We start from the raw sequence: 23,622 nt of genomic DNA on the forward strand, positions 1-23,622 counted from the left end.
AAAGATACAATCTAGTTAGGAAATCAAGTCGCAGCTTTTCTCGCTCCCCAGAACTGCCACATCACCATGGGTGCTCATTAATCAGATTCACACCTCAGTTTATCCACGGATCACAGCCCAACCATGTTACTTTAAGCAACTTGAATACAAGAAATGAGTTTTCGCAATGAACCATGCAGGTCCATGCTGGCAAGGACTTTTCTCACAGAAACATGGATAGGACCATCTCCATGGTTCTTTCAACATCTCAGCAAGTGTTCAATGACAAGGACGCCAGGCTTCCTGCCTGCGTCTCAGCAGAAGTCTGAACAGAAGCCCAGGTTCTGTAGATTTTCAAATTCCCTTCTTATCCTATCCTCTGTAACAGTGAGATACTCTTCAATGTTTTATTCATTATGGACCAGAGACCAGAGTTTTCCAAACTATAGTCCATGGAGCAATAATTCCACTGGATGGTATAAGGTGTTACGTGAAAAAAGGTTCTGTGGCCAAACGACTTTGTATGATGCTAATAACAGCTTGCTTCATCACAGGGCTTTGCAGAGTCTGTAATGTACTTTGTACGTAGGTAATTTCCACATCCTCCAGACTTATTTCATCATAACATCCTAGGTTTGTTTAGCTTATCTTTGTTGAATAGGTCCCAGAATTGTATTCCATGAACCTGCTTTGAGAAATGCCGGGCTTGACCATACGCTCTCTCAGCAGATTGCAGGTGCCTTATGGAAAGGACTGTGTCTTGTTCATCATAGCGTCTCCAGCACCTAGGAGCATGCGTGCCTGGCACGTGGTAGGTGCCTGATAAAGTTTGCTAAGTAAATACATGAATGTGGACGTGTGAGGCGCATGTGAGTCCTAGGATAAGGCTATTTGTGACAAAAACTGATGTTAGAAATGTCTCTTGCTGTGACCTTTTGGAGTCTCTATTTTGCCATGTGGGGAATCCACTGGGTCCATTACTCCTGACTATTTTTGTTCATTGCAGTTTGTGTCTCATTTTCATAAAGGCTTGGGATGCTCACTTGCTCCGTTCTACCAGTGAGTTGGCCAGCAGAGCCAGGCTTGTACAGAAGGGAGGTCAAACACCATGTAGAAGCAGGCAGTCAACCACCCACTGGGAGGCAGAAAGCCAGGCCAAGAACTCCTGCAACCAAGATTCTTTACATCAGCCAAGCCCTCCCTTCTGCTTGCATCCAGGTGAGCCAATGGTATGTTGGAAAATCCAGGCGTAGATGCTGCCTACTAGAGGCTAAGCTCGGACAACCTGTCCTAGGACATCTCACGTGTTCTCCACCATCACTGTGGGGGGGATCCCCTATACGGGGCACTCACTGATCATCTTCCAAGCAATCTTAGGAAGTAAATGACTTGGAACTGGGTTTGGAAAACATTGACACTTTTTCCTCCGAGTCCTCAAACAATTCACTTGATTTGAAGTGTGAACTGGGTCAAAATCCCACCTCCACCCAGTGGTTTTCCATTACCCTGGTCGGAAATTTTTTCCAACAGGTCACGAATTCATCTTATGAAGACGAATGCTGTGTCTCCCCATAAACTAAAGTTGCCTGAATCTTGTCCTCACTCTGTTCTTGCAGCCGCAGCTCTGGTTTTTCAATCACCAGACCAACTGACCAGATTTCTACTTGCACAGATACTAGCTGCCAAACCACTAACTCAACCCTCTAAAACAGCCAGAACCTCAGAGAAGGCAACAATGAAGACGTCCACACTACAGGAATAAAGGCATTGCCCCAACGCCAGAGTCAGAAGGGTAACAGAAATAGGTGTCTTCATTTGCTGCTCAGCCAGGGGAGCACTTCTCTTAACGTAACCACTTAACGTAAGAGCCAGGACACTAGCGTCTGGGAGATAGTAAATCTTCATTCAAGGTAGAAATGAACTGGTTAAAACCCACCTTAGTATTAACGGAAAGGGATCACATCTCCATTCTCTGCAATATCCATCAACTGTGCCATGCCAAAAAAAAGGAGAGAAAAAAATGCTTCCCTTTCCTGATTCCAGGCCTGCTCTTCCTGTTCCATCGCCTAAGAGTTTACACATCGATGATCTTGACAGAATAAATCCATAAAGGAGAGCAGGGCTACACAGTGTCCGGGCCAGACTTGAAACATGTGTCATCCTTAATACTATCCCTCAGCAAACAGACACATGATTTTGATTTAAGTGCTTGACCATGGCACAAAGAAATTCTCACTTCCCACGTCTAATCAGAGTGAGATGCATGATCCTGTGGACAGCTATCCCAGAAATTAGTTGGATTTTCTGTCTGCTTAACACTCCTGTTTCCGTTAGGGAATAGCTCCTCTTGTGCTCCATGGGTTGATGTCTCTCTCTGTGACCTTAGGGTGTTGATGTCTCTCTCCTTTCTCCTGCATCCTCTCTACCTCCACAGCAGTGAGCACGTGACCTTACTTAGGCCATCTTAAGTACTTGGAATGTCCAAAGGATAACCTGATTTCTTTACTAACACCATGGTCTCTTAGGGTACGGCCAAAATACAGCCAGCAGATCTACCCTAGTTGGACCCACTGCTTACTATGGCAGTATTGTGTAGTGTTTCAGGGCACATGTTATGGAGTCAGACTGTCTGGGTTCAAAACACGACATCCAGCTTTGTGACCTGGGCAAGTACTGAACCTCTCCCTGGCTAAGTTCCTTCATGTGTGAACTGGGATCATACCACTACTACCTACCTCCTAGGTTTGTTGTGATGACTAAATAATACATGTAAAGCATATGGGAGAGTACAAACGCAATACATTACTTCAGATCAGGTCCCTTAGGTATGATAAGAGCCCCCTTCAAAGAGGCTTCCACTGTTGGTTTTTCCACCATCCAGGGTGAAGAATTTTATGAGCAATGAACCCCTACCTACTCCACTCTCAAATCACATGAGCTCCGCATCTGTCTCACCAATAACTGCAACCAAGAAAAACGAAAGGAGTAGAGTTGGGCAGGGAGTAGTAGTACTAAGTCTTCTTGATTGAAAAAGTGGAATATTTCCAGGCAACTCTAATTTTCTGCCTTCCTTGAGTGGTTTTGTTTACAAGTGTGAGGTTTGGTTTTTTTCCTACATTTTTACTTCTGTCTCTCCAGTATAAACCTAATGTTTTGGCCCAGAGCTTGTGATAACTGACAAACAGACTTCTTTAAACATAGACCAAGCTTGGAATCTGACAGACTTTCTGCCATTGATCTGGTAGCTTTCAAAGGTCTGGCTGGCCTCTGTGTCCTCTGCCCTAGAATTCGGGAACTAGAAACTATAAACACTGAATTTCCCTCCCCTTTAAAGTAAAGTAAGTGAAGAGGGATCTGGGCCCTTGCGACTTTCAAATATCTGCAGAGTGGGGGTGACAGGTAGGTCCACCCACATGAGGGGGGAGCAGGGTACAACCTTCCCTCATTTATCATTGGAATGGCACTTTTTCCAATTTGCCAAACCAAATGCAGCTTCCAAAGCTGGTCTCAGAGGAGGCAGGTAGAGAAGTTTTCTTTTGCATCAGGACTGGCCACCCCCCAGTGGAGCAGATGGAAATAATTTTCTCACTTAAGGCCAATCATTAAGTCCCATGGACACCATTATCTCAGCCTTTCCTCTCTAGCCAGTGTAATCCAGTGTAAGTCAAACCCACACTCCGTGCCCGTGGCATTCCAAAGCCCTCCCTAGGACTTCTGGATATTTCCAAGGGACTTATATGCCTTAGATCACCACTGCTCTGGGCAACCACGTCCAAGGCTGATCTGTCCATAGCTCATTGAACATAACACCCAGCCTCAACCTCAGTTTCCACCAAAAGTTCACTTGCACCAAAAGGCATTCATGAGAGTAAAACATTTTACCGAAGAGTTGGAGGTCACAGAGGTGAGATTATGTTCCGCAAAACACGCAAGTTCAAATATATTCATGTTCCTGCTTTTACAAGTCCTACTCTATCCTTAAGAGCTTTACTCACTTGTGTTTCTCCCCTTTTAGCACCTAGCCTTCACCTTCTCTCTTTCACTCTTCCTTTCAGCTCTGTCCCTTTTAGGAATGGAGGTCAAAAACCTCCAATGCCAGTAGGGACGAGCCGGTAACATACACGTGGGTTGAGAAGGTGGGGTGTCGGGCCATAGAGAGGACCCAGACAGCCTCAAAGCACTCAGGTTCAAAACATTTGTAAGCTCTGTGTCCTACTAAATATGTACTTCTACCTTCTGCTCTACAGTGTCCCTCTTTGTCACAGCCAGCCAAGACAGAGTGCCACCCAAACTGGAGCTGGCGAGGCCTCTCCCCCCCACCCCCACGTGTGTCCTGAAGCCTTGCCAAGATGAGCTGTGTGTCAGCATACTCAGTCCATCTGGTCCACGTGGGAGCTGAAGTCGGCCTGTACCAGGTGAGCTTGAGTTCAGGACGGTCTGGGCTTCCCCCGGGCTCGACCAATCGGTGCATTCTTCTTTATTATTATTGGGGCAAAATATAAGTAACAGAATTTACCATGGTAATCACTTTTAAGGGTACAGTTCAGTGGCTCGTGCAACTCTCACCACCACCCATCTCCAGAACTTTTTCATTATCCCAAGCTGAAACTCGATGCCCATTAAACACTAACCTCCCCGTTCTTCCCTTCCCCCAGCCCCTGGTAACTATTCTACTTTCTGTCGCTATGAATTTGACTATTCTAAGTACCCCATATAAGTGGAATCCGACAGTATTTGTCCTTTTGTGTCTGGCTTATTTCACTTAGAATAATGTCTTCAGGGTTCATCCATGTTGTAGCATGTGTCAGAATTTCCTTCCTTTTTAAGACTGAGTAATATTCCATTGTGTGTATATGCTACATTTTGTTTATCCATGGATGGATGTTTTGGGTTTCTACCTTTCAGCTGTTGGGAATAATGCTGCTACGGACACTGGCTTACAAATATCTGTTCCAGTTCCTGTTTTTGCTTCTTTTGTGTGTCTACCCTGAAATGAAATTGCTGGATCAAGTGTTTAATTTTTTTTTTTTTTTTTTTTTGAGGAGCTATGCCTGTGTATCCTTGAACAGGTCACAGGACCTCTCTGAACCTCATCTGTAAAATGGGGAGAATAAAAGCACTACCTTGTTAGGCTAGACTGAGAATTCATGCACATAAAGCATTGGGCTCAAAGACTGGGCACATCAAAAATCTTCATGGGTACTTCCCCGATTGGCCTCTGAATCTGAGGCACGCAAAGTAAATCATCTCTAAAGTCCCTCCCAGCTCCAAAAATCCATGATCCCATCATTAAATTATTTTCCTATTGGAGAAGCCAGGAGTAGGGAAGAATATATATCAGGGGAACACTCCCTTCAGAGTCCCCACAAAAATCCACCCCTGCCAAGCAGAAGGCCCAATTTTCATAGCTCTCTCCTTGGAATTTGCCAACACATCCCATTAAAAACCAACATCTAATTTTTCTTGCCACTCCTTCCCCCTTGCTAGCTTTCCACATTCCCTTCCTCAGCTCATTCTCCTGCCCACGGAATATCTGTGCTTCGAATTATCTTCCCCAGTTGCCTGTCTGTTCGTTCCCCACAAGCTAACGTCTGTTGGAAGCAACACTTGCGAAGTTATCCATATTAAGGTTTCATTCCCTAGAGTCACATATTTTAAATGAGTTGTTCCTCTTGGGCAGAATCCTGCTGGCAGAGCTACGGCTATTTGGTGAAGTCAGTGGAGCTGGGTTTCTCCTTCACATGCTGTTTATGTTGGGTTATCGCTTGGCCTCATGTCTGGATTCTCATCCTCCGACATGTGTCCCGTGCCGATGAGTAACAAAGACCTCCTGTGCCATCCCAGTGGATGTTTACATTTCACCAAATACTCATTTCAGAAAAGCAATTAGAGGAGATACCCTTCCAAGCGTCTCTTGACGGGGCCAGATTTAGATTCCAGCAGGGAGTCAACTCCCTCACTACTTAAAGGGATATCTTCCTTCTCCGTGCTATATTCCTCCGTCTTCCCTCTACATGTGATCGCTCCGCAACTGAAATGCTCTTGCTAGACACGGGAAGTTGCTCTGCGTTCAGTCAGCAGCTTGGCTGCCAAGAAACCACGCACCCTCCCTGAAGCTTTTCCATAGCAGAAGGTAAAAGAGATTCTCAGGTCAGGAACAAATGGGTTTCTCAGATCCTGGGCAAGGAGAAAGGGGCAGCTGACCTTTGTTTTTTAACTTTTATGGGTTTGAGCCGTCTCACCTGCCACATCATAAAAGAAAAGAAGCAGGGGACTGTTGCTGCAGCCACGAGGAAACTCGTCCTCTGAGCCCCGGTGCTCTGGGAGGGAACCCGGCTCCTGTGCAACTGGGCTGAGGCTTGGAGGTTTGGCTCCAAAAGGCAGAGATGGAGCAGGGAAGTCTTCATGCCAAGTTATCACCTCCCCCACCCCAACCCCTGCAAGGATCTGGGTTTATAGGTTATCAGGCCCCTCATGGGCCCCTTCTTTCTTCATTAGTATCTTTGAGCTGCTCCAGATGAAGACAAAATTCAAAAGAAACACTCTCTCCTGCTGAGTCAATCACCAAGGAAGATTTCACCAGGGGCACACAGGCTATAGGAAGGTAGAAAGTATTGACCGAAGTGAGGTTTTATTCAGGTATCTTGGCTTTTTGTTCATCACGAAGGGATGATGGTGGAGTTCCCCTTCTATATAGTAGGTTATTGCATTTAGCGCCCTCACCTCCCCATGTAACCTGTTTCATTCTCAGGGAACTTGGCAGCTACCGTGTTTCCCCGAAAATAAGACCTAGCTGGACCATCAGCTCTAATGTGTCTTTTGGAGCAAAAATTAATATAAGACCGGGTATTATATTATACCCGGTCTTATAGTAAAATAAGACCGGGTCTTATGTTAATTTTTGCTTCAAGAGACGCATTAGAGCTGATGGTCTGGCTAGGTCTTATTTTCGGGGAAACATGGTAATTGCAGGAAAGGAGCAGCCCCCTCTCAGTCTGTAGGTGACAGGTAACTAACTAGCACAGATGACAGGTAACCAGCACAGAAGGGAGGCAGAAAAAGCTCACAAAAGTCCCTGCTCCTACGAAAAGCTGCCCTGTTTTGTCGTATCTGCACATTGCAACCTGTTCTTACCTCCTGACACCTCATCCCTTGAGCCATATAAGGGCCAGAAGCTCCTAAGAAGTCCGTTTCCTTGCCTGCCAGTGAGCAATTACAAAACAAGCCTGCCAGTCACTAGTTTCTGCCCTCAGCTGGGTCGAGAGGTTCCCAGAAGCTCTGTGTCTGGTTTCAGCCTCATTTGCCCCAAGAGCCCATTTGACATGGGTTTGTGGCTCAGCAAATGACATGTGAAAAACACAGAAGCCAGAGCTCTTTCTAAACAAACACTGTGCATCCCAGAAACAACTTGCACTTTTAACCTTAGCTTTTTCTTCTTTCTCTTTCTTATCAGGAAGGAAGTGTATACATGCTGAGTAAGTAAATCTCCCCTGCTGGGTGGGAGCTGTTATAGGGATGCGACTTAAGATCTCAGCAACAAGACTCACCAGGAGAAACACCCTTCTGCAAGCCCTGCTCGCTGGGCATTTCTCTCCTTCCCACTCACCTCTGAGGCAGCTCTGTCCTGGGGAAACTTAGCTTTTACAAGTCAGAGTGGGTAACCCAGACTGGATAGATTCCTGGACGCAATTTTATGCTTTAAAAAGCTAAAAACAAACAAACAAACACATAAACAAAACCCTGGAGCTGGTGCCCCTTTCTGAAACAGTTCAGTCTCACAAGTTGGGGTTGACAAAACCGTGTCACATTCTCAGGGAGGGCAGCAGGCGCTCCAGCAGGACCCACCAAGTCCTCAAGAATATGACTAGGAGCCCCCCACCCCGCCCCAGCATCAACTCTTGGGACTTCCCAGTCCTGTTCCCTACCAGACCCCAGCAGGAAGATGCCCCCCTACTGAGGTCCCCTGACAGCTACTCACAGTACCTCTTGGCAGGGAGGAGATGAGTAGGAGCTGCAGGAAAATGAGCCCCAACTGCGTCCACCAGCCCAGCTCCATCGTTCCCGCGGCGGGTACCAGGAGTGACTGCTGGGGAGGGACCTCAGGAGGCCGGTGGGCAGGCGGTTCTTACAGGGACCTCCCCAAGCCCCAGCTGAGCGGGAGCTCGGGTTTCAGCTCGCCGGGCTCTCCCATCCTCATCCAAGGGAACCACCTTAAGCGAGAGCGACGTCAGCCCAAACCTCTGCTCTCAGCTGCCTTAACCCTTGCGGGGCCTGGGGAGGCGTGGCCACGCAGGGAGGCTCCGGGCTGTGGCTGGAACGGACACTTCGGGCACGGCACGAAGACCAGCCCAGGTCAGGCTGAGCTACCTGGCCAGGTTGAGGGAGGGGCGCGGCAGGCAGGCCCCTGTATGGCTGGAAAGGGCAGAGGTACGCGGAGCCGTGGGGAGGCTCAGGTGCGGTCTGAAGCCCCAGAGACGTTCCAACCTCCTCTGTTCAGGAGCCTGGGATGGGAGGTCCCCTGCCAACCACAAGTAGCCTTGTGGGGAAGAGGCGCTGGTGATGGGAGGAGAAAGGGAGCCACCCTCCCCCCTTCCATGAATGTCCCAGGCTCTCCTTCCCCTCAGCTCTCCTTCCCTGTGAGCTTTGGCTTCAGGTGGTCAGTTTGGAAACCTTATCTTTTGCTTCTATAGGCTCCTGGAAACATTCATCTTCCCAAGATGCCCGTTGTGACGAGCCCAGCAGCACTAACAGCCCCTGTGCACAGGGTATAAAATGCTCTCCAGGTTTGGATGTTTCTTAGGTCGACGCCTTACATGTATTAACTCATTTATTCCTCACAATAAGCCTATCATCTCCATCTTACAGATAGGGAAACTGAGTCATTGGGAGTGCAATAGCTAATCCAAGGTCAAACAGTGAGTACACGTCAGAGCCAGGGTTTGAACCCAGGCAGCTTGGGTCCAGAAGCTATGGTCCTAGCCCCCAGGCTCTACTGTTTCTTAGGATGCTGTGTATACAGCATTTTATTTAACCATTATAGTCACCATGTACTATATTGTCCGCATAGTATGGATGCAGAAAGCAAGACTCTGAGATTAAGTAACTGGCTCAGGGTCCCTTGGCTGAAGTGGCAGAGCAGGAGTCACACCCAGGTCCAACTCCAGGAAGAGCTGGGGCTTCAGGCCATACTTTGTCCCAGTTTGTACAATCAGATGAAGAACCAAAACTGGGAGAAGTGACCATTCAGGCCTGCGGCAGTGGGGAGGTTTCCCTGAGCAGGGGAAGCTTGACCTGGGACCTGAGAGAGAGAGAGAGAGAGAGTAAGGGGGAGAGAGAGAGAATCTCAATCCATGGAGGGAGTGAGGAGAACTTTCTTGAAGAAAAGACTGAATTTTGGCCAGTGCCACTAGGAAATAATGAGTATTTACATATTTATATTACATGTTTATAGTTTTTAGTTTCCCCAAAGGATCCATGGCAACGGATACCATTAAAATGCATGTTAAACAGACACACACACACACACACACACACACACACACACACACGTTCCAACCCAAGAGGAGAGACAATATGTACAGGAAAAGAGGGCGAGTGTGGCCAGGGTGATTAGATTCTATTCTACAGTTAATGGGGGACTCCGGAGTTTAGGAGCAGGGGGTGCTGGACCCAAAGCAAAGCCCAAGGAAGAAAAGTCACCCTGGTATCCAGACTGAGGTGCGGCGGGGGCCAAGACCGACACCGCCAGAACAACTGGGGCTGTGGACGAAGGCCTGGAGTGAGGCGTGAGCGACGGGCATGGAAGGGAGAAAGTGATGGCAGAACCTTGGGGAAGGCAGACTCCCCAGGGCCCAGGACAGACTGGCTGGGCAGGAGCGCCCACACAGGTGCTCCTCTGGGGGAGAAATTCCTGAATCCCAGCCGTGCTGCTGGGCCCACTGCAGTGAGGTAACTGGGAGCAAGAATTCATCAGTCAGAGACCTGGGTTCGAATCCTTAATTCACCACTTCCTGACTGGCTTAAGGAAGCTAACTCACTCTCTCAATCTCTGTTTTCTCATCTGCCAAATAGAACTAATACTCAAACCTACTTGGTTGACTGTTGAAATAATTTGATGAGAGTATGTAGAGAAGGCCCTTAGCATAGGGCCTAGCTCATCCTAAATACTCAATAAAGATGAATCATTATCTGCAGTATCTGTTGAAGACTCTCCCCAAGGAAATCCCATGGTATGAGCCTCCTTCCTCACCCTCAACTTCCCTATCCAGGTGAAATTTGTTTAAAACAAGCACCAAGAGTAGCCTTAAAAGTGGGGGAAACACCAAAGGGCAGCATATCTAAGCAGAGGTTAGAAGAGGGGAGGTTTACTTCGCTGCTGGTCAACCAGCCCTAGTCTAGTCCTTTGGTGATGGGTGTGGGGAGGAGATGACTTAGTTTCCAAATAACTGGGTGTCAGAGTCTCTCAGGAGTGTTTCCACCATTAGCTGACATTACCACTTCCTCCTCCCCTTGTCTCCCCTCCCGCTATTACACACACAATCCCCCCTGAGTTAATAACACCCAGTAGCCTCTTCCCTACAGCAATTATACCCCCAATAGGGTGGGGCCCACATGATAAACTTGACTGCCTTCTCCCTAAAGAAGTCCCTCCAGCCAGGTAAGCCTGGACAGAAGCCCTCACTTCTATTCTTGGACGGCTCACAGGAGCAATTGGTCCCTGCTAGCTTATTGTCATGAATTTGAGTTTGCAAATTTCCTAGGGCTTTGGAACTTGAAAAGGAATTCTCAAAAAGGAATGAGACACATTACTCTGGGGACCTCAAAGCAGTGATCAGATATCACCTTGTTGAACTTGACACACTTGATCTGGGAGAGGAAGAGGAAAGCTACTATAACTGACACAGAAAGGTCAGTAGTTTGCCTGAGGCCGTACAGCCCTACACAAATTTTGATTTTCCTACATAACTTTAGCTTCCTCTCTCCCCATTATGGTCAACTCAGTTTTTCATATTGATAAAGTTTAGTGTTGCTCTAAATCAGGGGTTCTTAACCTGGGGTTCTTCATGAAGTCTGTTGGGAGGGAGTTTTTAGAGGGCCTTTGAACCTCTGGAAATTATGTGCAAAAATTTTGCATGCATTTTTTGGAGTAAGAGGGAGCCATAACCTTCGTCAAAGTCTCAAGGAGATCTGCAGATTCCCAACTTTTTTTAGAATCACTGATCTTCATAAGCTGACATTGAAAAATTGGCCAAATATTTGTTGGATTGGAGGAAAGTGGTTTAGTATATACAACTGTTGAGTCTGGGATATAAACAGTACTATGGATATTTGGAGGACCCTCCTCCACCCCCGGTTTCTCTATTTCTGCCTTAAGAACACTTGTTCTGGATCACATTGCCTAGTGTTGAATCTAGCTGGACCACTTACTACCTTTGTACACCTGGGCAAGTTATTTCACCTATGATGGCCTCAGTTTTCTCATCTGTTAAGTGGAAAGAATAACGGTACCTAACCGCATAGGGTTGGAGTAAAGAGCACCAACAGTGCCTAAAATATACTACGCACTCCATAAGCGTTGTTGTTTTTATTATGGTTATCTCTCCCTCCTGCCCTTACCTTCTACACCCACTTCTGGGAGGAATAAATCCCCAGAAAGGCTATGGGTGAAAAGGCAAAGTGCCATGTGGGGAAGTAGGGAATGATACCGGGACTTAAGAATTATCTGCTTAAAATCAGTTCTCAGAAATCCACCATTGGCTGTTGTAGATGGAGTCAGGCCACCCATTTAATTAACAAGTCACGATACCCACTAATTTTCTCATGAAAGGAGGAGGCACTCTAACAAAACCTGTACCTTTTTCAGTGCAGGCTGGTTGTATGTGAATACACAGAAAGAAACAGCAGAGAAGCGTGTCTTATGAATACTAACAGCTTCCCATTCTCCAAGCTGTAACTTCTGCAGATCAGCAGCTGAGTAGCAACCACAGTGAGTGGAAAGGGCTGGGGTAGAACTGGTCTTCCAGCCCGAGAGAAGCATCCCAGACTGCTGGTTAACTAAGTTTGGTTTTCATCAGCTGCACAAAAGACAAAGTTCAACTCAAGCAGGGCCAGAGATGGAGAAGAGTAGGTCTGTGGAAAAGATACAGGGCCCTTCCACTGGAGCCTGCTCTAACTGGCCCCACCATGGAAGTTTCCTGCTCTAATAAATACCTTCTGTTCACCTACACAACAAGCAATAATGTTCTGCCTCAAGATCTGGCTCAGCTCCACTCTCTTCCCATTGGGAGCCAGGCAAGGGGGTAGGTGCATCTGTGGTTCTTTCTCTGGCCGCATTCTTCTTGCTCTGTGTCATTGTTCATGCAAATGGCTGAAAGCCAGTGGGCCGCTCCTTCACAGTCAATGTGCTCCTGAATCACTTGGGGAAACCCGCTGTTGACTTCCATATGTCTATTGATAAACTTCAACTTAATACAGACAATAGTTTAGTGGTTACCAGAGGGTAAGGGGGGAGGCGGGTAGTAGATGAGGGTAAAAGGGATCAGATATATGGTGATAGAAGGAGAACTGACTCTGGGTGGTGAACACACAATGTGACATATAGATGATGTATTACAGAATTGTACACCTGAAACCTATGTAACTTTACTAACAATTGTCACCCCAATTAACTTTAATTTAAAAACAAAAAGTAATGTTGTCAGCTAGGCAACTGAACTGCAAAGCATCACAAAGAACACTGGCAAAAAAAAAAATCTGACCATAAACCAAGTGGGTAGCTTAAGAGTTATATGAAGTTGAGCCCTTTAGGGGAGGGAAGGAAACAAAAAGTAGAATAACTCCAAGAGAAGGCAACAGGGTACGGTGACAAGAAGACACTGTGTATGAAATCAAGACTCCACTGCCTACCAGCTGTGTGAACTTGGGCACATTCACTGGCCCCTCTGAGCTTGCATTTCCTCATGTGTAAAAAGGAGGTAATAGCTACCTTGTAATTTTGGTGAGAAGGTTAAAATGAGGCTGGCGTACATACTAGTGGCAGCTCAATGTTCTCTATTATTACGCCAGTGAATATCTAATCTTAGAGTTTTCCAAAAATTCTCCCTTCAGATATTTAACTGAAATAAAACTTAATAGGTACCATTTTCATTGGGTCTGGTGAGGTAAGTGAGGTTGTGTTCCTCTATCCACTTGAAGCAAATGCACGTCTGAAAAAATATTGCCTTGCACATTTATGCTGCACGTTGGAGGTCTAGGGAAAGAGTGTGCATTTCTCTGAAGACAAAGTGAGAGGCCTGTCCTGAGTGGGCCCTGTCCAGGTGTTAAAACACAATCATTCTGACACTTTAAGTTAAAGACGGTAAGGAAGACTTTATTCAAGGGTCCAGGCCATGGGGTGCTGCAGTAGGAGAATGAGATTGGCCTCAATTCTGAATACAATTAGGAAAAGTGGGAATTTAGAGCCAAGGAGTAGAGTGGGGGGTCAGTAGGTAGAAACCTCCTAAGAGGAAACATCAGGGGTAAAGGGGGTGTTCTGATAGGAGTCTTGCTGAAGGGAGGCAGGGTGATCATCTATCACCCGGGGCATGATGGGGTGCGAGGAATTTGATCAGATATCAAGGGTAATCAGACCGCAGTGATGGAGGACTCTCACGCAACTGACTTAGCAGGATTTTTGCTCTTGAGGAAAAGGCCCAAGCATAGGGCCTACTTGAGAAAAGGCTCCGAGAAGCTTGACTAACGTTTAGCTAAGGAGCGTGTGTTTGTCTGAAGCAGACTCGTAGCTACAGAGAACAAACTGATGGATGCCAGGGGGGAGGGGGGTTGGGGAGCTAAGTGAAAAAGGTGAAGGGATTAAAAACTACAAATTGGTAGTTATAACACAGTCACGGGGAAGTAAAGTAGAGCATAGGGAATAGAATCAATAATGTTGTAACAACTACGTATAATGTCAGGTGGGTACTAATCAGGAGATCATGTCATAAATTGTATAAATGTCTAACCACTGTGCTATACACCTGAAACTAGTAAAAATTAAATTGAATGTCAACTGTAACTGAAAAAAATAAGTAAAGAAAGAAAACCTGGATTGATGCAGGCAATCAAAAACCAAAAACAAAACAAAAAGAAGAGTGTTTGTCACAGGACTCAGAAAACCCCCTGCATTGCACTGCATAGTCAGTATTGCCACCTGTCCACTGCGAGAAACAGGATTCCGATATAAAGCAACTGGTCTCTTTCTATGCACCTTCCTTCTGTGTGCTTAAGGAGAAAGCACAAAGACTTACTAGGTAAAAATCGTTCATTCATTTATCCAACACAACTTACTGCAGGTCTACTATGTGCCAGACGCCCTTTCAGGTCCGTGGAGTATGGCTGTGAACAACACCTGTGTGTCCCTCACCTTGTGGGTGTCCAGACCAGGTAGCCATGAGATACTGAGCCAATGTGATGAGCAACACAAGTGAGGACAGAAGGTCCTGGAAGCATGTAATGGGGGAGAAGGGGCAATCTTGTCTGAGGCTCAGAAAAGCTTCTCTGAGGAAGTGACATTGAACGTCAGACCTGAATAGAAACAGGAAAGGGAGAGTAGAGGACGGTGATGAGGAGGGCCGTGTAATAAGGAGGCTGGAGATGCAGGCGGGCCTCGAAAACCAGGAACTTTACTCTAAGGGCAACGGGAAACCATCTGAGGGCCAGCGAATGGATGGGATTTGCGCCTCAGACTCAGCTCTCTGCATCCTGCATCCCACAGTGGTGAGAAGGGGCTTGATGTAGGAGGCTCGGAGGGGGTAAAAACGATGGCATCCCTGATTCTGGTGTGTGTGGGGGACAGCAGTGTGAGAGAGAGAGAGAATCAGAGATGACTCCCAGTTGACGACCATGAGATGTTTGGGGGGGTACACTGCAGTATGCTAGAGGAGGCCCCCCTTATTCTCTCTCTCTACTCTGGGAGAAGCCAGCTGCCATGCTGTGAGCAGCCGGAGGGAGGGTCTCAGATGGAAAGGACCTGCAGCTTCCTGACCACAGTCCCATGAGTGAGCTTGGAAGCAGATTCTCCAGCCCCTCCTAGGTCTAACTTCTCTGCAACCTCATGTGAGTCCCCCAGACAGAGCCACCCAGCTCAGCTGCTCCCAGAATCCTGACCCACAGGAACTGGGCAAAAGGATAAATTATGTTGTTTTAAGCTGCTACATTGTTACACAGCAATAGAGTACCAACACAAAACGTTTCTGAATTGGGCAATCTGGGTTAGAGAAGACACTAAAACTGTCCTTACCCTGGTAAACCTGCAGAAAAAACGAAAACTGCCAGCCAGCCAGCCGCAGCTTAACAACTCAACAGTGAGAAACGTTACTGTCACAGTGAGGAGGCTACAAGCCCAATTCCTGTGGCTTAAACGACAAGGAATTTTATTAATATTATCTTGCATACCAAGAAGTCCACAGGAAGCGTGGCTCTCGAGTTACTTCTGTAGCTCAACATCAGTGGTAAATACCCAGATCCGAATTACCAAAAGATATATACAGAATGCACCCATTTATATAAAATCTCAGGACATAAAAACATAGCATATATTGTTTAGGAATACAAACACATACCATTAAACCATCGAAACCTATGCAGAAAGGACATACACTACCTTCAACATAGCAGTTCCCGCTGAAAAGAAAGGATGTCGCAAAACGTGGGACACGAAGTTTTAGCTAAAATGGAAAATAAGCAAAGGAGAAAGCTGAAGCAATTGAAGTGAAACGTTAACATGTATTTTATCTTTGAGGCGAGTACATAGGTATCTGTTACCATCTGGAATTTTTGTATGTTGGGACTGTTTATAATAATATCTATATCTTATAGTGCTATAAAGAAGGAGCTACAAGGAGATGTAAGAGGGGGACACATGGGAATATTTTCCAATAGCGAGAACAAGCATTTATTGTTTCATGTAAAAAAACATTTGTGCGTCTCTTATGGGTCAGTCCCATTCTAGGCAATACGGTACGATGATGCATAAGACAATGATTCTTGTTTGCGTGGAGCTTACATGCAATTGGGCAAAGATCTATAACAAAGAAAGAAAAAAGGATCAGATGGTGAGAGTGCTGTGCTAGCAATGAAATGGAGAAGTATGCTCGAGAGTGACTGAGGAAGGAACTTCAGTTTGTGGAATCAGGGCAGGCCTCTCTGAGGAGGTGACTATAAGCTGACACCGGAAGCAAAATGCCATGGGAGCCTGTGAGGAAGGGGCGTTCTGGACAGAGGGTACAGCGAATGCAAAGGCTCCGAGTTGGAAATGAGCTTCGTGCTCTTGAGGAACACGAGGAAGGCCAGTGCGGCGGGCAGGCAAATACACAAACAACTCCTTCAACGGGGGGGAAGTGAAAGGGGCCAGGAGGAAATGTTGGGAGGATCAAACAAAGCTTCACATCAATGTCGCATTACCTTTGGGCCTTAGGGAATCCCTTGACAATCTAGTGAAAAGCTGTGGCCTCTAGAAAAATACACACATACTGATTTTTGCTAACAATTTCAGGATATGTGCAGACCCTCCAAAGCCTACCCAGCATGACCTAATTCCAGCATGTGAAGTGAAGCCTCGTAATTCCCAATCAGGGAGGATATGGAGACCTGGCCATTTCTAGCCAGTGGAGGACTCCTCTGCGGGTAACATTTGCATGAGAGCTCCCTGCTGTGCTGGCCGAGAAGTCCTGACTTCTGCACCAGTCAAAGGCTCTTCTACCCTCCTTCTTTGTTTGCCCCCCGCTTTTCAGTGTCAGCCCTGCATAGTGGTCTGAAGACTCTCCCTGCCTACTGCTGCCCCCTCTCCTTTTTATCTTCCACAGGCTTCACCGCCAATAATTATGTCTTGCACTTCTAACTCTGCTTGGTGTCTGATTCTTAGAGGAACCAACCAGCACAACTGGTACCAGGAATGATCAAAAAGAAGAGGTGACAAGACGGGGTGTGGTTTCTGGATCACTCACTACACAGCAGTAAGGAAGGCCCCATCCCAAATGGTATTCAGGGCCCAAATAATCCCTGCAACAGTTGCTAAAATGTTCACAGGTGGTTACTTAAAAGAACAACCTGGTAGAGGCAAATGCCTTGGCTGGTATGATGATTTCAGCCTTTGAACATTATGGAGAAACAACACACTTAAGGACGATGAAAACAGCTGGTTACTAAGTGCAATTGATGTCATACGGAGGGATAATGACAAACTAAGGGCAATTAACAGACTGAAAAACGCAGTGTGAAAGCCAGTGGTCCTCTTTGGTCGCTCCTGCAGTAGGAGAGTGGACACAGTGGAGGAGCAAACTCAGGTCGGTATTTATAGTCGCCAGGCTTCAAAGAGAGTTGAATGCTTAGCGAAGGCAGGTCTACTATGCTAAACTCAGTGTCCTGGCTGGAAAAACTTGAACTCCTAAACATGAGATTGAGTCACCTGGATGGATGCCCCCAAAGATTGTGGTTCCACTGACTTCTCTGTATCCTCCGCACCTACAGAGATGGCTCACCTGTCCCTATTAAAAACTAGAACTCTCTCTTGTGCAAAGATACAGCCTGGGCCTCTCTACTGCAAGACAAAAGGTGTCCTCCTCAGGACTTTCCCCCAGACTTGGATTAGAGTAGGGTTAAATCCCAGTATAATCCAAGTTTAGGGAGTAATGGGTCTGATAAGGAAAGAAAGAGACAAACCCCACTGGAGCTGCAATAATTAGCTAGCATGTATGAGCAGGAGCCAGGCAAAGGCCTGTGAAACTAGATTTTGAGGTTGCTAATCAAGGGGTACAGAACATAAGAATGGATAGGCAAAGTTCAATTACTGCGGAGTACTGTTCACAACATGGATATGGGCAAATTTGCTGCTAGGTAACCCTTAGAAACCTGGAGAAAGCAGTAGCCCACACTGACCAAAGTGGTGATGCCTGGGATGCCATAGAAGATGGTGGAATTAAATGGCTCAGGGAAGCACGCATGCTGGATTGGATATGTGAGGAGACAAGGTCCATCAGAGATTTGGTCCACGGAAGGACGCAGAGGACACCCTCTTCACCACGGCCATCAGGCATGTACTGAAGGGAGAGGCACTGGCATCACTAAGGCATTCAGGGGTGGCTTTCCTCTACAGGCTACGGTTGACTGTAGGAAATACATCACAGGACTTGGCTCCTAATAGCCAGGGGAACGATAAGGCCTTGAAGCAATAGAGTCCAGGCGATGATGTTTCACCACCATAAATAAGGAGGCCCTACAATACTCTTATAACCAGCAACACTGAAGGGACAACCAAGGGCGCTGAACCCACAAGGAGTGTGGAGATGTTAGTAGAACGTGATATCCCTAGGGACGAAATAGGTAGACAAGGAGGGTGTTGCTTTATATAGTCAAAAAAGGTAAGAATGGAGGAGCAGGAGGCTGAGAGTGGTAATCCCAACTGCTCGCCATGAACCTTGCTCAACTCCTGTACCTCAGCCAGTTTTCATACCCAGGACTTGTTGGCTACAGAGGTGGATAGGTCCCCAAAAAGAAGTACAGCAACATCGTAGCAAAGATATATATATATATATATATATATATATATATATATATATATATATATGTATATATATATATAAAACAATGATTCCCTTGATATTTCCCTAAAAAGACCTCCAACCACTTACTCAGATGACTGTGGACTGAGGAAAAGGAAATACCAATACATTTTGAGGGTTATTGGACACAGAGTCTAAAATGACATCAATACCTGGAGACCTGGAATAGCATCATGGCCGCCTGTGAGGAGCATATGGAAGCAAGTGAATAAATTGAATCCTGGCTAAACGCCAGCTCAAAATGGGTCCAGTGAGTCCATGGACCCACCCAGTGATCATTTTCCTGGTCTCAAAATACATAATTGGGATTGACATACTCAGCTGTTGTACTCCTTGGTCCACCATAATAGAAAGACCAAGAAAAGCATCTGAAACTGCCTTCCCCTTCCCGAGATGGTGAATCAGAAACAATTAATACCTTCCTAGGGGATGGTGGAGATTAGTTCTACCCCTAAGGATCTGAATGGTGCAGTGGTGGTGGTCTTTTTCATATCTCCATATCTCAATTTACTTCACCAGTCAGGTCCCTGAAGAAACCGGATGAACACTGTAAAATCACTGTAGACAATAACATACTCAACCAAGAAGTCGTTCCAATATGGCTGCCTTGCCATGCATAGTATCTGCTAGAGCAGATTAGCATGGACTCAGGTAAATAGTATGCAGGCAATGAGTTCTTTTTCATCCCAATCAGAGAAGAGACTCAGAAACAATTGACATTCGTGTGGAACGGACAATAATTTACAGTACTGTCCTAGCTCTATGTTAATTCTCCTGCTGTCACAACATAGTCAAAGAAATCTGGGCCGTCTGGATGTCCTGCAGAATATCACATTGATTCATTACATCAGTGACTGAGCAGGAAGTGTAAGAGGTGGCTAGCACACTGCAGGCCTTGGGATAGCAATTCACTTCAGATGGTGGAAGATAAACCCTATGAAGACGCAGGGGCAGGGTACCCTGTGAAAACTTTCAGGGGTCCAGAGATCAGGGTCATGCTGAGAAATACTGTCCAAAGTGAAAGACAAATTGCTGCACTTCTCATCCATGAAAGACGATGTCTTTCAGGCCTCTTTGGGTTGGGTTCTGGAAGCAGCACATTCCACATCTAGCAATATTCCTTCAGCCCACATGCCAGGAAATCTGAGAGGCAGCCAGCTTGGTGTGGGGCCTGTGCAAGAAAGGGATATGCAGTCAGTCCGGTCATGGTACAAGTAGCTCTGCACTTGGAGCATATCCCCTGGCTGACCACCTGGTGTTGGACGTGTCAGGGTGGGAAAAGATGCAGGAAGGCTCTTACAGCTCCAGAGGGAGAATCACAGCAGAGCTCCTGGGGTCCTGGACCACAGCCACGGCATCTGCAACATTTGCTTTTCTGAGGAACATACTCTAGAGCATTACTGGGCCCTCATGGACATGGGATATTTGACTCCGGCATATCAAGTGAATATATAACTGCTCACCATGAGCTGAGTTGTATCAGACCGTCCAAGTCATAAAGTTACACAGGGCCGTAGCAGGCCATCCTAAGATGGAACTGGTACATCCAGGACGGATGACATGAAGGACCAGAGGGCACAATCAAGCTGCATGAGGAACCCCCGACTCCCATGCCATCCTCCATGGTTGCCCAGTGCCCCTCTCTCAGCTGGCACCTATGGCCTGATGGTGAGGGGGCATTACCCATATTACTTAGCTGACGGAGAAAAACCCCAGATGGAACATCTCTGCACGTGAGTATAAGCTGAAAACGGATGGTGGGTGAATTACAGAGCAGCCTTGAATGACAGCAATAAGGGAAAGTCTTTCCAACGGTGGAGCTTTCAGTGGCGCACGAAGTCATCTGCTTTGTGTGGAAGGAAACGTGGTCTGAAGTGAGAACTTCCATAGACTCTTAGACAGTAGCAAATGGCCTCCCTGGCTGGTCAGGAGCCTGAAGTGAAAAGGACTAAGTGAGTAGAGACAAGGAAGTCTGGAGTAGCGGCCTGCGGTTGGGCATACGATAGTGGGCACCAAGGAGGACCAAAAAGTGTGATCATGGTGAACAAGAAAGCATCCACCATGGAAAAGTCATTGAATATGCAAGTAGACACCAACAACTCAGCCAACATTAGCCAGTATTTGTCATCAGCCGCCCATCCCTGGCATGATGGGCACATGAATAGATGGGCCATACTGACCGAAATAAAGGTTACACGACACCAGTCTGGACGACTGCTTACCGAAGCCAATGGCAACAATGGCCACCTCTGAATAACCTGCAAGCAACAAAACCCAATGCTGAGCCCCTGCTACGGCGCTATTCTGGTCCAGTAGGGCTGGGACAGGGACCTGAGATTTTGCCTTTTTAACAAGAACCCAAATGATGCCAGTTGTACTGGTCTATGTACCAAGGTTACTAACAGAGGTTGGACTACTAACAGAGGGGCAAGTTCTTTCAATAGGCTCCCAAGGACAGTCATGAAGGTTTTTAGCAGGGACCTCTTTTCCCTGTAAGCAGCAGCAGCAGCAGCAGCAGCAGCAGCAGAAGCAGCAGCAGGGGACGCCTGGCCCTTGAGAGCTGGCACCACGGACTCAGCCGGACTTGATCCAGAGGGTTTTCAAACCATGGGTAACCCCTGGGAATGAAGGGGTTACCCTTTGCTAAGCAGCTTGAAGGTGAGCAGCATGAATTGGGATTTCGGACTTGTAACAGAGTCTTCCCTTCCCTCTGCACTGCTGGCTTGACCAGAGGCCACACACTTCCAGTCTTGAGTTTCCACGAGCTGCAACAGAATCGCAATCAAGGGAAGTACACTAATCTCCAAAGGAGTAAAGGTTGGGAGGGATCTGGCAGGGGGACCCCACAAACCCACGTCCACGCATGCCTCCCTTGGGCTCTGCAAACCTACATTACCTCGTCTCCTTCACAGTGGGCCTCCCCGGGCCTCAGGACAACCATAAGTCAGGCTGGACCAGGGCTGCATTGACACCAGGCTGCTCATGAATGTCCCTCTGGTGTACTGGGGCCATTTACCTGTGATTTGGCTCTGGACCCTTTTTTTCTTATCATGTTTCATTGGAAAATCTGATCTCATTTAAGGTTTGGGTTTCCAAATGTGTTTCTGGGCAGGTGACCAGTGGAATGCAGCCAGGGAATGTAAACAGTTAATGAAATCTAACAGGGTCCACACTTTCAGTGATTTTCATGCCTCCAGCAAGTCTGTCTCTCGTATTTCCTCCACTGCACTCTTCCTCCTGGGTATGGTTTGGGTCTGTTCTCCATCACCACAGCGAGCGCCTCAGGGAAACACAGGTGTCCGCAGTCATTAGAAATTCAAATCCACCTGCTGAACCACGTGCAAGAAGGGGAAGTCGGGGTCAGCCGGGATGTGATGGGTGAGGGGTGCCTGTCTGGCCACAAGCCCAGAGGGACCCATAAATCATGCCAGTTTCCAGAGGCAAGGCGCTCTAATGGGAGTCAGGTGAGAGACCCACCTGCAGCCAGGAGGCTGGATGCTATTAAACAGTGGCCCCCAGAGGTCTCGAAGGTGGGTGTCAATGGTTCCTTACACCCTGGAAGCAATTTATGCCCCATGCCTGCTCTTTCTCTGTGTGTGTCCGTACATCTCCCTCTCCTCTGCCCTCCTCTCCCCACTTCCACCCTCTCTTTCCCCTTTCTTTCCTTTTTTGACCCCCTCTCCTCTCCTCTTCCCTCCTCTTTATGTGCAGCAAAGTGAGGCTTCAGAACCCAAGCCTTGGGTCAGACGGGGACATCACTTCACCAGGGAAAGGGGAGTTCTCAGCACATGGCTGATGCACATTGGATCGTTTGAAACCCAGGGAATCCTGCTTGGAGGGGGCATGGGAAATAGGCGAGGGGTCTCTGATTAAAACATGAAATGGCCCTTTTGGCATTGTCCTCCACGTCCACCCTTTCCCCATTTTAGCATCTGCTCACCTTTCTTGGCATCACCATGGGCCTCCCCTTCCAGGCCATCTCTGACCATTTCTGCTTGTGCTCCAGACCTGCTCCCTCCTCCAAACCTCCCGTGCTTACTCGTGGGGCCCAACTCCTCTAATTAAAGCATCTCTGCTGAGCACGAGCCTTCAGACCTAAGGAGTGACGCTGAGAGTGGGCATTCTTGAGTCCAGGTTGTGCCATCAGGGGAGACATTTCAGGCTTGCTGGCTTTCTTCTTCCATCCCTCCAGTCTCACAACATGGAGCTACCCCACCTGGAGGGCTGCTTGCCTCGCAGCATTAGTCCATTCCTCCAAGTCTCCGTGGGACTGAGGAAATATCAGTGAGATATGTAAGTTCCCCAAACTCCCTTAAATACGAAGAGATAGCGAGGCTAGAAATCAGACCTCCATCTTAGCTGTCTGCCCTTGGAAAACTTGCCTTTCTCTCTGAGCTCTGCTTCCTCCTCAGTAAAGTGAAGGGTTGGATGGTATGATCTCTGCGGTCTCTCTCAGCCTCTAACTTCAGTGGTTTATTCTACACAAATCTGAGTTTCTCAAGTCTCTCTGGTCTGTGGCTAAAAACAGATCGCCCATTTTTGCCACACATCACTGGCGTTCTTCCACAGGATCCTAGAAGACATCCAGTGCCCCGTAAGACCTCAGCCCCTCGTCCTCTGCTGTGCCCTGGAGGTGTCTCCCAGCCGTGTACAACCCAGTCACTTGTCACACACAATGCAGCCACTTGTAGCCGCTGGATTTTTCTCTTCTCCCGCCCCCCTCACTCATGCTGCCTACATCTAAAGCTCCTCAGAGCTCCCTGTGTGGCCTCCAAGCTGCTGCTGATTCCAGTTCAATGGCAATGTCCGGGCAAGGGTGTTGCTACCTGTCACCGCTCCTACAGCTGCTGGGCCTCCAAGTACCAACAGGTTCTGGGCCACCTCAAAGCGAGGTGATTACCTCCTCTTGTACTCAGAGTCCTACAGGGTCACCCCGACCTCCAGAAGGGCCCGCTTGTGCCCCTAAGAGTCACAGAGTCTATTATACAAACAGTTCCTCATTCTTCCCCTTAGAAGCGTCCTTTATACAGGACCAGACACGGTCCAT

At 47.3% G+C, this 23,622-nt stretch overlaps 1 protein-coding gene across 3 annotated transcripts in view; it reads right to left on the reverse strand.

Moving 5' to 3' along the window:
• The window catches only part of PAMR1 (peptidase domain containing associated with muscle regeneration 1), a 153,797-nt gene that overhangs the window by 69,455 nt on the left and 60,720 nt on the right, over positions 1–23,622 (reverse strand). The window contains exon 1 of one of the 3 annotated variants that reach the window (XM_019738556.3): positions 7,963–8,511. The exons of the other annotated variants lie outside the window; for them this stretch is intronic. Within the exon in view, the coding sequence (XP_019594115.3) occupies positions 7,963–8,035 (73 nt within the window). The 5' untranslated portion in view covers positions 8,036–8,511. Of the gene's footprint in view, positions 1–7,962; positions 8,512–23,622 lie in introns of those variants that run through there. 3 annotated transcript variants of the gene reach the window in all.

This window comes from Rhinolophus sinicus, chromosome 14, assembly GCF_057876585.1.
Source record: "Rhinolophus sinicus isolate RSI-liver-muscle chromosome 14, RSI-T2T, whole genome shotgun sequence".
Lineage (NCBI taxonomy): Eukaryota > Metazoa > Chordata > Mammalia > Chiroptera > Rhinolophidae > Rhinolophus > Rhinolophus sinicus.